Raw genomic sequence first — 17,081 nt, forward strand, 5'->3', positions numbered from 1 at the left:
CTAAAGAAGAAACTTGACTAAAGTAGAAAATAAAAGAAATTATCTTGCTCGATCAGAGCAAGTGAAAATTGTCAAGTGTTTATATAGTTTATTATATACAGCAATAGAGACTCAAACATGTAAGGTTATGTAGTCATTTTTAAAGAGTTATCTGTTGATTCTACAGCTTACATATCATCTGTATATATTAATATTTATTTAAAATAAATGCTTAATAATAACTGTTAAACTAAAATTGCTTGTGTGAAATGGATTAATAATATAGATCATATAATAATTATTTAAATCATATATAAATCATAAAATAATTCTATAAATCATTAAAGCAAGACAATTTCATCGTTAAATATTTGTTTTCACTATATAGTGATCTTTAATTTGGAGGAAGAGAAACTGGGGGAGGGACTTTATTGCGTTGGATGTGTCAGTGTCACTTTGCTCACATCTGATTGGTCCAATTTCGGTTTGAGATCTCTTACCCAGAACATAACCTGCCCCGGAGCAGGTTAGCTGTGGAGCGTAAGTTGGTGATGAACACCTGCTAAATGCCAAGTCACTTTCATGGTACCTAAAACCCAGGATTGGCACAAACTAATCTGAAACTTAACTGGCTAGCCAGCTAATCCGGCTTCATGGTACAGGCCCCAGGCGTAACAAAGCTTGACACAGATAGAAAACAGGAAAAATCATAAAATCCTACCGCCCCCTGCGCTACAACAGTACAACTAATAAACTATGATAAATTATAACTCCGCAACGCAATTCATGAACTTGAAAATGTGTGTTATTTAGCAAATCGGGGGAACGAAATAAATTGTGCACACGATTTAGCAAATTGAGGGAATGAAATAGTAAATTGTGCACGCGATTTAGTAAATGGAGGGAACAAAATAGTACATTGTGTGCATGATTTAGCAAATCGGGGGAATTAAATAAATTGTGCACACGATTTAGCAAATCGAGGGAATGAAATAGTAAATTGTGCACACGATTTAGCAAATTGAGGGAACAAAATAAATTGTGCGCACGATTTAGCAAATCGGGGGAATTAAATAAATTGTGCACACGATTTAGCAAATTGAGGGAATGAAATAGTAAATTGTGCACACGATTTAGCAAATTGAGGGAACAAAATAAATTGTGCGCACGATTTAGCAAATCGAGGGAATTAAATAGTAAATTGTGCACACAATTTAGCAAATTGAGGGAACGAAATAAATAGTGCGCACGATTTACCAAATCGAGGGAATTAAATAGTAGGCCTAAATTGTGCACACGATTTAGCAAATTGAGGGAACGAAATCAATTGTGCGCACGATTTAGCAAATCGAGGGAATTAAATAGTAAATTGTGCGCACGATTTAGCAAATTGAGGGAACGAAATAAATTGTGTGCACGATTTAGCAATTCGAGGGAACGAAATAAATTGTGCGCACGATTTAAAAATCGAGGGAATGAAATTGTGCACACGATTTAGCAAATCAAGGGAATTAAGTAAATTGTTGCTCACGATTTAGTAAATCGAGGGAACGAAATAGTAAATTGTGTGCACGATTTAGCAAATCGAGGGAATTAAGTAAATTGTTGCTCACAATTTAGTAAATCGAGGGAACGAAATAGTAAATTGTGTGCACGATTTAGCAAATCGAGGGAACGAAATAGTAAATTGTGCGCAAGATTTAGCAAATAATGATAAATGTGCACAAAGTCCAAAACTTCTCAAAACTTGTATGGAGAAAATATGTGGAGAACAAGAACAAGCAAACTATCAGCCATTCTAGCTTATCAGCCATTTCAACTGAAAGATGAAGGCTGTGATATTAATGTTGCCCACTAGAGGAGCCACAGGATAGGGAATCTTTTAAGCCCGATCGTTTTCTGCCAGTTTCCATCCCTTTGAATGGAAATAAATGCTCTAGCTCAGGGGTTCCCAAGCACATTCCTGGACCCTCTCCAACACCACGTTTTCCATGTCTCCTTAATCAAACACACCTGATTCAGATCATCAGTTCATTAGTCGAGACGCCAAGACGTGAAAAAAAAAACAACCTAATCATAACCAAAGAACTATCATAGTGGTTGCTTTATTACTAAAACAATTAAAAATTTTGTTAGCAGGTCCTTAACCCAAGCACAAGCTCAACACTTCACCACAACGGTAATCCCCAAAAAACACTAACATAACAGAAACTTTTAAATACCAACATAATAGAACATTAAACATTAAGAAGTCTCCATTTTCTCATCTTGCTAAAAATGCATAAAATAACACTATATTTCAACATTTACTCTCCCAGTTCAGCCCAGTGCAAAGCATGATGGGAAGTGAAAGTCCTGTTTGATTGGGTTACTTGATTGAAACATGTTATTTCAAAATGAAAACATCAAGTGAAGTCAAATAGTATCCATTTCAAGTCAATTTAACATGAAGCAATCACATTTGAACCAGAAACAATGGTGTTAAATCAAAATGAATTGTTTAAATAAAGTGAACAGCAACAAAAAATCGTACATAATATATCGATATTGATATATATCTAAGTAATACATGTGTCTTCTTTGAAACACAATGTTAATCTGAAGTTAAACCTGACTCCTCCTGGTAGGTTTAATTTAAGCTTCAGTTTAGTCCTGGAGTAGCTCTAGTCTTCTTCCAGGAAATCAGTTTATTAAACTCTGAACTAGACTAGGACTATTTAAAACCATGACAGAGAAAGCAGATTTCTGTTAATCTGGTTCTGTTAAAAGGACATTTTATTCTAGGACTAGGCTTAATCTTGAAAATGAAGAGACAGTTTTATTTTATACAACAATGTATTATAAAATTTCTATAAAAACATTTATTGTTGTGGTATGAATAATAAAACAAACACTTATATGTAAAACTGAAAGCATAAGGTTATATAAAACCATATAGAAATAAATTATAAAAATTAAAAGGGCCTTAAGATAAATGCTTCAGATACTGTAAGGTTTTGAGCTGCAAATGAAATCTTCACATTCATTTGAAATTGTCCTGTGACATCTTGTGACATGTGATTCACCTAAACACATGATCAAACCCTAACTTTTAGTGAAGATTCAAGATAGACTTTGCTATAAAAACCACATCATAATATATGTTTCAATTGGATCACTAATAATTCACATGGGCCATTTGTGCTTGGACCCCAATGATATTTTTTTATTATTCTATAAGTAGCCTATTGTCTAGTTTTGGTTTTGTTTCATGTTCTTTTTGTCATGTCTCTTATTCCTGTTTGCCACGTACTTCCCTTGTCATGTTCTAGTCATGTGATCCTGCCATGTGCTCCCCTTGTCATGTGTCCTTATGTTGTCATTGGTTAAAAGATTAGTTCACTTTCAAATTAAAATTAGCCCAATCTTTACTCACCCTCAAGCCATCTTAGGTGTATATGACTTTCTTGTTTCTGACGAAGACAATCTGAGAAATATTAATAAATATCCTGACACATCTGAGCTTTATAATGGCAGTGATAGGGTTCAATGAGTATGAGCTGAACAAAGTGCTTCCATCCACATCCATAAGCTCAGATATAAAGCTCAGATGCATCAGGATATTTATTAATATTTCTGCAATTATGTTCATCAGAAAGAAGAAAGTCATGTACACCTAGGATGGCTTGAGGGTGAGTAAAGGTTGGGCTAATTTTCATTTCAAAGTGAACTAATCCTTTAATTGTCTTAATCATGTGTGACTGTTTAGTCATTAGTGTATTTAAAGGGTTAGTTAACCCAGAAATGAAATTTCTGTCATTAATTACTCACCCTCATGTCGTTCCACACCTGTAAGATCTTCGTTCATTTTTGAAACACATGATGAAATCCAAGAGGTATATGGCTCGCCAGACGGCAATATAATCAACACTTTCAAGGTCCAGAAAGGTACTAAAGACCTCATTAAAACAGTCGACGTGACTGCAGTGGTTCAACCTTAATTTTATGAAGCGAAGAGAATACTTTTTGTGTGCAAAAACAAAACAAAAATAAGGACTTTATTCAACAATCTCTTCCCTGTCATTATCTTTACGCAGTTGTCACACTAAGCACAGTGAAGGCTTCTGTGTTTACGTCCGAATGCCGGTTCAGTATTGGCCAAAGCTGCACACATGAACAGCACGACGCATGCGTGTGATGCTAACGCAGGAGCCGTCCAATAATAAGTCGGCGTTCTGACGTAAAGCGCTGGACATTAACAACGTATGAGAATGACAGAAGAGAAGATATTGTTGAATAAAATCGTTATTTTTTTTCTTTTTTGCGCACAAAAAAGTATTCTTGAACCACTGTAGTCACGTTGACGGTTTTAACGATGTCTTTAGTACCTTTCTGGACCTTGAAAGTGGTGATTATATTGCTGTCTATGGATGAGTCATATACCTCTCGGATTTCATCAAAAATATCTTAATTTGTGTTCTGAAGATGAACGAAGGACTTACGGGTGTGGAACGACTTGAGGGTGAGTAATTAATGACAGAAATTTCATTTTTGGGTAAACTAACCCTTTAAGTCCTCATGTTTGCCATGCGTCTTTGTCTAGTATTGTTCTCTGTAACCACAGTTGGTGAGTAGGGCTGGGCGATATGACCAAAATCTTATATCACGATATGAGTAATTTTATATCACGATAACGATATATATCGATAACGATATAGTTATTTTTGCTTTAAATAAGATTTTTATGATATCAGAATTTTCCATATCATTGAAATTTCATAATTATCAATTTCAATATAATTTAAAAAATGAATACTAGCCTAAAAAACTCTCAAGCTTACTGAAGACAAATAAACTGTGATTAAAAAAAGAGCAAAGAAAACAAACTACAATAGGACAAAGACAGATGAAATAGACCTACATGAAATCTTTTTTAAAACACTAGAAAATGTACAAAGTAATCAAAGGTATAAAAAACAATGCATAGTCTTTACTGTGTAAATTAAATATACATTTATTCTTATTAAAGTTACAAAAGCAAGCAGTAAGAGATTTTCTCTCTTTTTTGTTGTTTGATTAGCATTAATAATGACAGCAGGTAAATTTGGATGCTGTCCCTTTAAGACTGACTGCACCGATCCATTAACTCGAGCCTTGTCTTTCTCAACTGTACCTTCACTTAAGACATAAATGGCTCTGTTTATTTGCAAATACGTGGTCACTTTGACACATAGGTATGTATTTAACCGTTCAAACCCAATTGATCAGCAAAAAGCACTCAGTTCAGTCCTCACGCGCTCTATGAGCAGCAGCTTCATGTCGCGCGTCTTTCAGAGAACGCGTGCATATGCTGAAATGAGTTGTCTTTCGCTGCTAATTGCACTTAAACGGTTTAAAACCATTTGTTTTTAAACAGCAATGTTTAAAAACTCATGCAAATTATAAGCTTTCGTGACCGCGCAGCATAGCAACCTCACGAGCGTAACCTTGACATAGACGATAGTCCAAAATCTCTACCAGTTGACAAATTTCAACCGGCTAATAGTGTCTACCAGTATATCGCCCACCACGAGGCAGGTTTCATGCGCGCACTTTGGCAGTGTGCCAGTCAGCACGAGCGCTGCACCGAGTTCCTTTTCAGGATATATTGCGCTTATAACTCTTTTAACATCAAGCACGTCCCGCTCGTTATATTCTCATTCATGCATTTCATCACTCTGAAGTGTCAATTGTGCAACATATTTACATACTACAATATATACGATATAGCAAATTCTCTAACGATAGACATTTTATTTCGTTGTAAATATATATCGTCATATCACAGCCCTATTTGGTGAGTGCTATGTTCCTGTTTAAAGTCAAAGTCAAGTCTTTGTTTCTTTTGTGTTTTGTTCATGTTGGGAAATTAATAAACTGCATTTGGGTTTTTCTGCAACTTGCCTCAGTGGACTCGTTACACCTATATAGTTTATATTTTTATTTCTATTTCATTTAACACACATGAGTAAATTACTTGGCAGGGGACAACTTTGTGTAATGTTGTTTAAATTATTCCTTATTCTGTCCAAATTACACATCTTACACGTCTACTAGTGCTAGATTGACATCCAACATGGTAGAAACAACAACCAGGGACTTGTTGAAAATTTTGTAAATTTGCACCTATGACGACTGCGTGGGAAAACAATGGTCAATAAATTGTCCATCTAAAGTCAAGGCGCCGAAGTAACGGTATCCCTTAATGTAAGTTTCGTTTTTGAGAAATGGAGAAAGACTTCGTAGCATAGCCTACATATAACGCTGCTGCAGAGCTGTTTACAGTCAGAGCATATCTGGCAGAAACAGGAGCGACACAAATGCGACATGGACAGAAGTAACTGGTGAGAAACCTCTTTAATACCAACACAATAGAAGACTAGGTGATATTCTGAGAAAATGGTCACATTTTAAAATGTAATAATTCGAATCAACATTCGGAGCTTGTTGTTGTTTTTTAAAGTTTGTCGCTTGATTGAGTAGGCTAGCATAGCCTAATCCAAATGCAAAATTGAATAAGTGTTATAAAATAGTATAAACTGCTAATAGCTACATAAAAATAACCTCTGTGGTCCTAGAACTGCAGTCCTGAAACTGCAGCCTCCGGTATTGCAGGAAACTACCGGCTATACTGAGTTTAAGTTTCGTTTCACTTAGACTCGTTTAATCAGGAATCTGAAACTGAGAGAGCAAGAAGACGCGTTCAAACACAGATGGAGCACAATGTAATAGAACACAAGAATGCATTCGTCTTTAGACGCGTTGGAAAATTTTAAACTTGAAAACGCCTGGGGAAGAAGAAGAAGGAAAAAAAAGACTATTTCAAATTATTTTTCCGGCAGAATATAAACAAAAGAAAGACATCTGGATACACTAATTGACTAATTGGTTTGGACGACCATCCCAGCTAGCTAAAATATGTTCTAAAAACGTTTTGATAAAGTTCCCATTGAGTAATGAAAACATTATTCTGAATGATCTCTGAACGTTCAAAGCGTCTTTCTTGGTTATACAAAGTTTAAGGGAACATTTTATTTTATCATTTTGCAAACATTACGGCTACGTTACATTAGAATGTTCTAGTATAAACAGTCTGAAGCAGTAACATTTACAAAATGACGAACAACCAACTAAAACATTTCAGAAAAAAAAAAAAAGTTCCATGAACAATGTATAAATAATGTTTTTGTGCTTATGTTTTGAGAATTTTAACGACCATATGAACGAACGTTCTATTAACGTTACTGGAATACTGTTTGACAGAACCTTGTTAGCCAAAGTTCTGAGAAAGTTGGATCATTTGTAAAGAGAATTTCAGTCTCTGTAATTATAATTTAATCTATATAACATTTCTTCACAGGGTTTTGGCCTTTCTAATGCAATGGCTTCTCATTTGTGTTGGTAAGTAGACAATGACAATAGTAGGCTAACTTTATTAGGCTATTTATAAGCATTTTTGCTTTTTACATAGTTAAATAATAATTTATCCCTATAGGCTCCTCTCCCCTCTCGAGCGTTGTCTACACCTCATCGAAGGTTGGTCTGCCAGCTGTGCTGCCGTGTACTGTGGCATCACAGCTGGACTCTGCTCACACGCCTCACATTCAGTGGCAGACCATAACCAGTTCAGTGTTTGAGCGAATGGGAGAGGAACTGTTTCAAGGAGAGGCTTACAGAGACCGGGCGGATGTGCCTGAGGAAATGCTTATGAGGGGGAACTGCTCTCTGTTCTTGTGGGATGTCAGATTCAGTGATGCAGGCATTTACGAGTGTTACCTGGTGGTTGGTGAATCAAGTTTCAAGAACCGAATTTTCATTCAGAGCGTCCAGCTTGCAGTTGTTGGTGAGAGTTTAACACTTAACACTTTAACACTGAAACATATACCTTACTGTACAAAGTGTATCAAAGTCAAAACTTTCACAACTGTGTTTAGAAAATGCAAAGATCTAGAAATTTACAGTTTTAAAGGAATATTCAGAGTTCAGTACAAGTTAAGCTCAACTGACATCACATGTGAAAATTCATTTTGACTTGTCCCTCCTTTCTTAAAAAAAAGATCAAAGATCAAAAATCTGGGTTGCAGTGAGACATTTAAAGGGTTAGTTCCACCAAAAATGAAAGTTCTGTCATTAATTACTCACCCTCATGTCGTTCCAAACCCGTAAGACCCGTTCATCTTCAGAACACAAATTGAGATCCGAGAGCTTTCTGACCTCCATAAACACAGCAAAGTCATAACTAATTTCAAGGCTCAGAAAGGTAGTAAAGACATTGTTAAAATAGTCCATGTGACTACAGTGGTTCAACCTTAAAGTAATTTTTTTTTTTGTTTTTGCGCACAAAAAGTATTCTTGTCGCTTCATAACATTAAGGTTGAACCACTGTAGTCACATGGACTATTTTAACGATGTCTTTACTACTTTTCTGGACCTTGAATTTGCTAATTACATTGCTTTCTATGGGGATAAAAAACTTCTTGGATTGCATCAAAAAATATCTTAATTTGTGTTCCGAAGATTAACAAAGGTCTTAAGGGTGTGGAACAACACGACGGTGAGTAATTAATGACAGAAATTAAATTTTTGGCTGAACTAACCCTTTAAAATGAAAGAGAATGGGGCCAATCTGCAAATGTCAAAATACTCACTGTTTCTATATAGCGTGCAGCAGAAATCTAAATTGATGCTTTGTTTTACCTCCATCTGGCTTGTCTCTTCCCACGGTAGATCACAAGACTATCAAATCTGTGGAGACTGGAGCAGACCTGATCCTGGATCTGTACACGCATCAAGCTGAGCAAGTGATTTTTCAAAACAGAAATGACTCCAGCTGGACAGTCTTGTGGGAAAGAGGTGCAGACATTGGCAAGAAAGGCTATCCAAAAGAGAGCAACAACAAGTTGTTTTTTAAGAGGGTTACGGCCAGCAGTGCCGGAACATACAAAGTTCTAGACTCGCAGGGTTTGGCGCTCAGCACAGTGAAGGTCAAAGTTAAAGGTAGGTAACTTTTATTGAGTACATTACACCCTTAAAATAAAGTGGCTTTATGGTTCCATGAAGAATGTTCTTTATGGTTAAAAAAGATTCTTTAGATTATTAAAATGTTCTTCACATGAAGAAAAAAATGGTTGTTTTAAGACCTATTTGATCTAAAAATGGTTCATCTATGGCATCATCATTCATGCGAAAACCCCCTTTTGGGACATATTTTTAAGAGTGTATTTACCTGTTATGGCCAGTTGCAAGACTGTGTTAATCTCAGTCTTTTTCTCAATTGTAGAACCTGTGCTAGCAAAAGAAACAGAATCTCTGCGAATACATTCTGCATTAGGTAAGCTGTACAAAAATAGTGTAATTGTTACTTGACAAGCTAATGAGTACTTTTTTTTAAATTAAACTGGAAAGGAAGACATTCCTGTTTCTGACCATTTTGTTCTTTATTTTTTTCTTTTACTCTCACTCACTTTAGGTAAAGCTACAATGAGTATGCCTCCTTTAAACTTCATTACTCTTTTCCTCTTATTTCACCTAATGCTTCAAATGAATTGAAATCGTTCTCATTTTCATTGTTTTTTTTTGTTGTTGTTTTTTTTTTTTTTCATTTTAACAGTAGCACATTATAGTAAGGTCCCATTAGTTAACTAACATCAACTAACTACTTACATCAAATTTCTTAACATTAATGAATTAAAATACAATTTCATTCTTAGTTCATATTAGGTCCATTAAATAAAATTAACATATACAACTTTTGATTTTAATAATGTATTAGTAAATGTTAAAATTAATATTACCAAGATTAATAAATGCTTTATACATATTTTTCACTGTTAGTTCATGTTAACTGATGTAGTTAATTAATGTTAACAAATGGAACCTTATTGTAAGCTCACTGTAAGTATGAAGTAATGTGCGGATACTTTTGTAGTGGTGTTTTTACTGTAAACTGAATTGTTAAATAAATAATGAGAGAATTAATATATAATAAATGTAACAATATTTAAAATATACAAGAAGCTCAAGAAATAAAGATATTTTGGTTACTACATCTATATACTGCAGAACTAAGCAGCATTTAAGGTGAATTTCAAGATTTCTTTTTTTTTTTTCAGTTTACACTAGCATAGTGTTTATAATATTTGTATATTTTTATATTTATCAGTTAGAATGGCTCTGAAATCAAAGGGAAGTATTTGTGTGAGAATCTTGGATTGTACTGTCATTTGTGAGTATTGTGTGAGAAAGGGCCACAGGACCTGAGTTTGCATATTTTTTTGTAGAATAATAGGGACTATGCAAATATATAAGCAGTTGTTTTTAGCTTAGCAGGCGTGCGTTTCCTGTACAAAGACGTAATTTTGCCATAGTATGATGCATTGTTGAAGAAATCAACTAGCTAGTCATGACCGTTTCCCGAAACTGTATTGTCAAAAATTGCGCACTCTTCAAAAATGCTGTTTTCAATCTCTTGACAACCTAAAAGACATAAATGACATTTACATATATTCAAAATAAAAGACTGTACTGAATGTCAGCTTGCTTAGTTTGCTCAAGATATTTATTAAGTCCACATGTTATGCAAACAAAAAACTATGCTTAACCACAGGTGGAGAGCTGTCGTTACAACCACACAACCTTGTGATGCTGTTCGCGAATGTTCGTTGGAAATATGGTTTTGGGAAACACCTGTTTCATAGCATGCCAGGTCATATCACACTCTAATAATGACACCTTTTTTTTAACTAATAGCAAGACATTTGTTGTATGATTGGTTACATATACTTGCAAAGAAACGTACAAAAGCCTTTACACTTTTATTGTTCCACCATTTCATAGCATGAGAGGTACCTGAAAATTAAGATTCAGGAAGACAATAGCCTTAAAAACTTAAAGGGATATTTCACTGAAAAATGACAATTCTGTCATCATTTACTCACCCTCAAGTTGTTCCAAACCTGTATGAGTTTTTTTTCTTCTGTTGAACACAGAAGAAGATATTTTAAAGAGTGTTAGTAACCAAATAGTTTCTGGTACTTTTTTCATATTATGGAAGTCAATGGGGACCAGCAGTTTTTTAGTTACCCACATTCTTCAAAATATCTTCTTTTGCGTTCAACAGAAGAAAGAAACTCAAACAGGTTTGGAACAACTTGAGGGTGAGTAAATGATGACAGAATTGTCATTTTTTTTTAGTGAAATATCCCTTTAAGACAATCTGATGTGCTGGCTTTAAATGAAACTGTAAAATAAGTAACTTTATTTATTTTAATCTATTAAAATGGCTGACATCTAAATCATAGCACTGTATATGACTTCACCCTTGCTATATTAAAGATGCTTAGTGTACCTATTATGACATTTTTATCTCATTTATCTAAAAACATTTTTTTTTTCAGACAAAAAGACACTGCATTGTCCTAGTGAAAAATGTATACATAAAAATACCACTGTTGAGGTGAAATTTCCATCCTCAAAACAACATACACCACAAAAATAAATATTGTAAATGTATTTTTTATTAGAAATGTACAAAAACAATAAAAAGACAGCAGATTAAATAGTGTGTAAAGGCACTATTTATGCCTATCTGGATTAGACATATTCAAGCTTAGAATAGTAAAGTTTAGATACTTCTGAAATATTATTCCGTAAAAAGCTGTTTATTTAATATGATTGTTTTCACAGAAAATATTTTACTGGATTTTATTGTGAGGAATGTGTGATTGTACGTATATTTGTAAGATATAAACAAATGGTTAGTATTATGAAATTTCATCTGTCTTCATTCACTGACTGTATCTCCACTTCAGGCTGAATGGTCCTTTGTTTGTTACTTTTGGGGCCATTTGCAGTGCTGCGTTGCACGCGTGGGTAAAATGGACCTACCAGCCAATTGAGAGGTGTATTGTTGATCAGGTAGTCCATGACATTATCCATAGAATCTCCTACTCTGCTCAGCTGAGATCGACTGATGACGAGTATTGTACTGGACATGTCTTCTATGGCGGCCTGTCTTTCTGAAGCTGCTATATATCTCCATGGCAGACTGGGTGACAGAGGTGACCTGGACCTGGACGTGCTGAGGGAGACCTTTGAGGCTGGACACCAAGACCAGATATGTGGTCTGAAGTTGCTGGCCGAGGTTGTGGGCAATGGTCAGTGTACGAGATTCTATTTCCTGTTTGAAAAAAAAAATTTGCAGAAGAGAAAATGAGATCCAAGTATTTAACCATGTTAACTGAACTTCACGTCTCTAAAAACATGACATTTAGACTACCCTTGAGATAATTTCCATTCACATGATATCTTGGATACCTCAGCTTCATTGTCTGTCACTGTCTCGTTCTCTTCTTGACTCTGAGTCACAGTCTTCCAGCCCATCAGTGCACTCAGTTTCTCATGTAGCTTCAGGTTAGACACATCAAGACTCTTCCGGGTATATTCAATCTAATAAGAAAGGAAAAAACATTAGATGAGATAGTCTTTTGTATGGAAGCCCATTTCCGCCACATAAGAAAAAAAAATCATGCTTTAGTAAATCATAATTTTGAGAGAAAAAGTAGAAGTTATGAGATACTAAGTCATTTGTATGAGATAAAAAGTTGAAATCATGACATACCAAGTCATTTATAAGATAAAAAGTTGGAATTATGACATTAAATTATAATTATGACATAAAAAGTCAAAATTAAGACATTCTAAGTCAAAATAATGGCTTAAAAAGTCAAAATTATGGCATAAAAAGTTCAAATTCTGACTTAAAAAGACATACTAAGTAATAATTATGAGATAAAAAGTTGAGATTATAATATACTAAATGATAATTGACAAAAAGTCAAAATTAAGACATTCAGAATGCTAATTATGCCTTAAAAAGTCAATTATGTCATTAAAAAGTCAAAATTATGATATAAAGAGTCGAAATTATGGCTTTAAAAGTCAATTATGACATCAAAAATACAAAATTATGACATAAAAAGCTGGAATTCTAACATACTAAAATAAATCATAATTATGACATAAGTACTAAGTCAAAATGATGGCTTTAAAAGTCAATTATGACATTAAAAAGATGAAATTATAACATACTAAGTCATTATTATAGCATAAAAAGTCGAAATGATGAGAAAAAAGTCATAATTTAGACTTTATCTAATTTCAATTTTTTTTAATCATTATGACTCGGTATGTTATAATTATTATGTCATATGTCATAATTTCACATTTTTATCTCATAATTATGATTTGGAATGCCATAATTTCTAAATATTTAATTTTTTGTGATAATTATTGCATAAAATGTCAAAATGAAGTAGTGTCATAATTTCAACTTTTTGTTATAATTTCAACCTTTTAATCTTTAGTATTCATAATTATGAAAGTCATAATTTTTACTTTTTATTTCATATTTATGACTTAGTAGTACGTCATAATTATGACTCATCTCATAATTTTGACTTTTTTTTATCCATGGTGTGGTTTAGTGGAGATCTGGACTCTTGGCTGCGTTGCATGGCATTACAAACCTTTTCTACAGCTTTCTGGTAAGTCCTGTCCCTGACTTTGCTGGAGAGAGACCCCAGTCGTACGTAGTAACTGGGTGCTTCGCTGTTATTATCAAATCCTTCTGTGTTCTTCACTTCACATTCTGAGAGAGATTTTAAAAGGACAACCACAGAAACAGGACAAAGAAGCGATTGTTAGATTTCATAATTTTCCATTGGCATTTTATAAATGATTAGAAAGGCTCTTGAAACAACAATTAATTTCAGATTCCTAGTCAATGATCTCTTTGAGATGTGTTTAATTCTGATGTTCCACACATGAATAGGATTAATACTTCTTTTCCTGGAAAATGGAATTCAGGAAAATAATTCCCAGGACTAAATGCAGTCTTTTGGTGTACTTGATGCTCATAACAGAGCATATAGTATGGATATTCTTTCAATGTAATTTAAAAAGCCATACTTTATAAGAAGCATATCACAAGACTATCACAAGATATGAGGAATCATATGTACATATGCAGTTCTCAGAGTGAAAGAGGCTTTTATAGACAAATAAAAGGATAGTTACAAAAAAAAAAAAATGTATCATATAATTTAGTCACACTTGTGTCGTTCCAAATAATATTTGAAGAATGTTTTGACTTTCGTCCATACAATGAATGGACTTTCACTGAGATAATTTTTTCGAAACATACTCCTTTGTGTTCCACAGATGAAAGTAAGTCATACAAGTTTGGAACTTGAGAGTGAATAAATGATGACAGACGTTTCATTTTTGAGGACTGTGTTAGTGGCAAGTCACCATGAAATCAAAATGGACAATTCTTATTTTTAATATTTCAGTATTTGTTATAAATAATTTATCTGTGCACATCATTTTTATTTTAATTCATGTGCCCTCGTAATCTTTAATCAAAATACTTTCCCCTCCCTCATGCAGCAACATCTCTTCTCTAACATGTTTACTGGTGAGAGGGCGGGAGAAACCTGTCACTCACATGAGATCAACCAATAGCAAACCACAACCATCCAATCAATTCCCAATGAACAAAATCAAGTCCTTGCCTACATTTTTTTTTATTTGAGAAGCCATTTCACTTGGATATACATCACAATAGGGAAGAAAAGAGGCCATCTTTAAGAATTTACCCTAAACCTGAGCAACATTAAGTCACAGTCTAAATATCATCAAAGTGATACCAATAAACATGGTCCATCTATCCTCACCTTGTACCTCCTCAGTTTCAGGTAAGTACTGCTCCAGCAGAGTCTCAGATGTGCTCAGTGCTGTGTCCACTCTGCTGCTCATCAGTCTGACCGCACTGCTCTCCATCACCGTTTGGACTCCACAGCTAACCACCGTCTTGGTCTTTTCCATGCTGTCCTGCACTGCCCCACGTGTTCGGTCCATCACTTCACTGAGGGACTCTTTGGCACCGCTCATGGTACCGCTGACAACTTCCTTGGCTCCCGTCACTACCTCTTTGGCACTGGCGACAATCTGAAAGAAAAGAACGCATTAGAGCAGTGCTTAAAACTGTGGAACCTTTCTTATGCTTAACATTTAGACAACACTAAAGTGGAGTTTACTAAATACCTGATCAGACGGCTTGTGTAGGATCGGCAGAGTCTTCTCTATCTTATCCAGTCCTTTGCATGCCAGATCATTAGCCATTGAGACTACAGAGGGACACAATAACTTTTGGTAAACACATTTTCACACTGTAATCTGCCCTAAACTCAACCAGCAAACAAAAATCGACTTACTCTGAGGCTCTAGTTTGCCAATGATTGGTAAAGCACTGTAAAAAGCAGCTGAGGTTATGGATTTCACACCATTCTCAGCCACCTCACACACAGACTTCAAGTACGGATGGTTGTTCTTGGTGTTGCAGTACACATTTGACACTATGCCATAGGTGGAAACAACCAAAGGAAGGTGAACTATTCGGTCAACCACATTCTAGAAAGGAACGGACAGGGATGGACAGATTAAGTGATGTTCAAACTAACTAACATATTTTTATATAGCCTATATTTTTTATAGTATTAATAATTAGGGGTATTCATTTTAAATTAAAATTAAAGTGTATAAATGAGGATTAAATGGCACACCTGGTTATTCACAACGTCCACAGAAGCCATGTCACTGTAATTAGCAAAAATAATCTGCAAAAGATCATTCAAACTGTCATAGCAAATAGAGATCTCTTTCTTTCTTCTGCTCGAAACTTTAATCAAAATATGATTTAATCCAGTAAATAACATCTCTCACAGAAACAAAGACGACACTAAACACAATAAGAGGTTAAATATCAGCATAAGAAAAATGAAAAGAGCACGATTTACCTGTTGTGCTGTCTGAACAAAATTCACGAGTCGACTCTCAGTTGCTCTAATGAGGATTGAGCGACTGTTCCGGATTTTATAGGAAGGAATTCTGGTGACAGACTGGATGACGTCGCGACGAGTAATGCAGTCCAAAGGTCATGTACTGAGGGGATTTCGCTGTAAGATATGAATGACATAAACCAGTGTACAAAGATCAGTCAACGGTTAAGCACAATTTTCTGGTAGTTCTAAAAACGTTTAAAAGAGCCTGTGGGAAACATTCATGATTTCTTGCTTAAAGTAATCTTTTCACGTCTTAACCTTGTGACTAGAGCATGTTTTTTGATTACAGACAGCATCTGACATATTGCAGCAACTTCCTGCTTTGCTGACCTAATAACAGAGATATCTGGGTGAAAGTTCACACATACTGTAGACTAGAGTTCAGATGAAGTGGGGCATATGAGTTAAATGACCCAATGTTGCCCTCTACTTATCAAAAGCTCAAATATAACAGTCATCGATCATCGCAACAAAGGACTTTGTCATTCTGAAGATGTGTTCACTCTGACATCATCATCATAGACAGTCAATAAGAACATGTCGTGTGACTGAAATTCATGCGCAAATATAGCCTACTATAAAAGCTTGTTTCTGCCACAGAATAAAAAAAGTAATTTTATCTCACAATTCAGACTTTTTTTTCTCTGAATGCTGATTTTACGTTTTGCAATTCTGTTTCTGACATGGAATAAAATAGGCTAATTGCGAAATTGGTCTGACTTTGACTCTGAATTGAGATTAACTCGCAAGAAAAGTAAGAATTGTAAGATGAAAAGTCGCAAATACCTTTTTTATTCCATGGCAGAAACAAAAGAACAGACGTAAACTCAGCATTCAGAGGGAAAAAAGTCAGAATTAAAAAGTCGCAATTACCTTTGTTCAAGCTACAACCACCAAACTCGGACTAGACCTCCAGACTGTTCTGACTCGAGTTGCTATATCTTTTCAGACTGATCCGACTTACGGTTTTCCTAAAAATGCTGATTAAAACTGGAAAAAACTCCCATTGACTTACATTGAAAATCTGAACATTCCATCAAACTCCAACTGTCAAAAATTCAAATTTAAACACACTGAAGCCCATTAGACTCAATGAAGCTGCCATTCTATGTACTATTACTGCCATTCAGACTCATTCAAACTCTCTCTCTCTCTCTATCTATCTATCTCTCTGTCTATCTG

General features: G+C 34.8%; 2 protein-coding genes across 3 annotated transcripts; one reads left to right on the forward strand and one right to left on the reverse strand.

The window, feature by feature from the left end:
• Positions 1–6,128: 6,128 nt before the first annotated feature.
• On the forward strand, positions 6,129–11,350 carry lgals17 (galectin 17). 2 transcript variants are annotated; one of them, XM_051861996.1, is made up of 6 exons: positions 6,129–6,341; positions 7,358–7,398; positions 7,493–7,840; positions 8,725–8,994; positions 9,278–9,328; positions 9,467–11,350. In XM_051861996.1, exons 1-6 carry the CDS (start codon positions 6,325–6,327, stop codon positions 9,544–9,546), a joined length of 807 nt encoding a protein of 268 aa, XP_051717956.1. In that variant the 5' UTR covers positions 6,129–6,324; the 3' UTR covers positions 9,547–11,350. The 2 variants fall into 2 exon arrangements, with proteins under 2 accessions (XP_051717956.1, XP_051717957.1); XM_051861997.1 differs by lacking the exon at positions 6,129–6,341 and adding an exon at positions 6,701–6,722.
• plin2 (perilipin 2) lies at positions 9,564–16,467 on the reverse strand. The gene is given in 9 exon segments (XM_051861995.1): positions 9,564–12,006; positions 12,008–12,175; positions 12,313–12,444; positions 13,524–13,645; positions 14,733–15,006; positions 15,103–15,185; positions 15,273–15,468; positions 15,621–15,674; positions 15,855–16,467. Coding segments are annotated over 8 exon segments (1,242 nt in total). The 5' UTR covers positions 15,651–15,674; positions 15,855–16,467; the 3' UTR covers positions 9,564–11,769.
• Between the last annotated feature and the right edge of the window lie 614 nt (positions 16,468–17,081).

This window comes from Ctenopharyngodon idella, chromosome 15 (assembly GCF_019924925.1).
Source record: "Ctenopharyngodon idella isolate HZGC_01 chromosome 15, HZGC01, whole genome shotgun sequence".
Taxonomy (NCBI): Eukaryota; Metazoa; Chordata; class Actinopteri; order Cypriniformes; family Xenocyprididae; genus Ctenopharyngodon; species Ctenopharyngodon idella.

Excerpts from the sequence above, each read along its gene's own strand:
- lgals17 (XM_051861996.1), top strand. Across the intron at positions 7,399-7,492 it reads ATGGCTTCTCATTTGTGTTG|GCTCCTCTCCCCTCTCGAGC; the intron begins GTAAGTAGACAA and ends TTATCCCTATAG. Across the intron at positions 7,841-8,724 it reads CGTCCAGCTTGCAGTTGTTG|ATCACAAGACTATCAAATCT; the intron begins GTGAGAGTTTAA and ends TTCCCACGGTAG.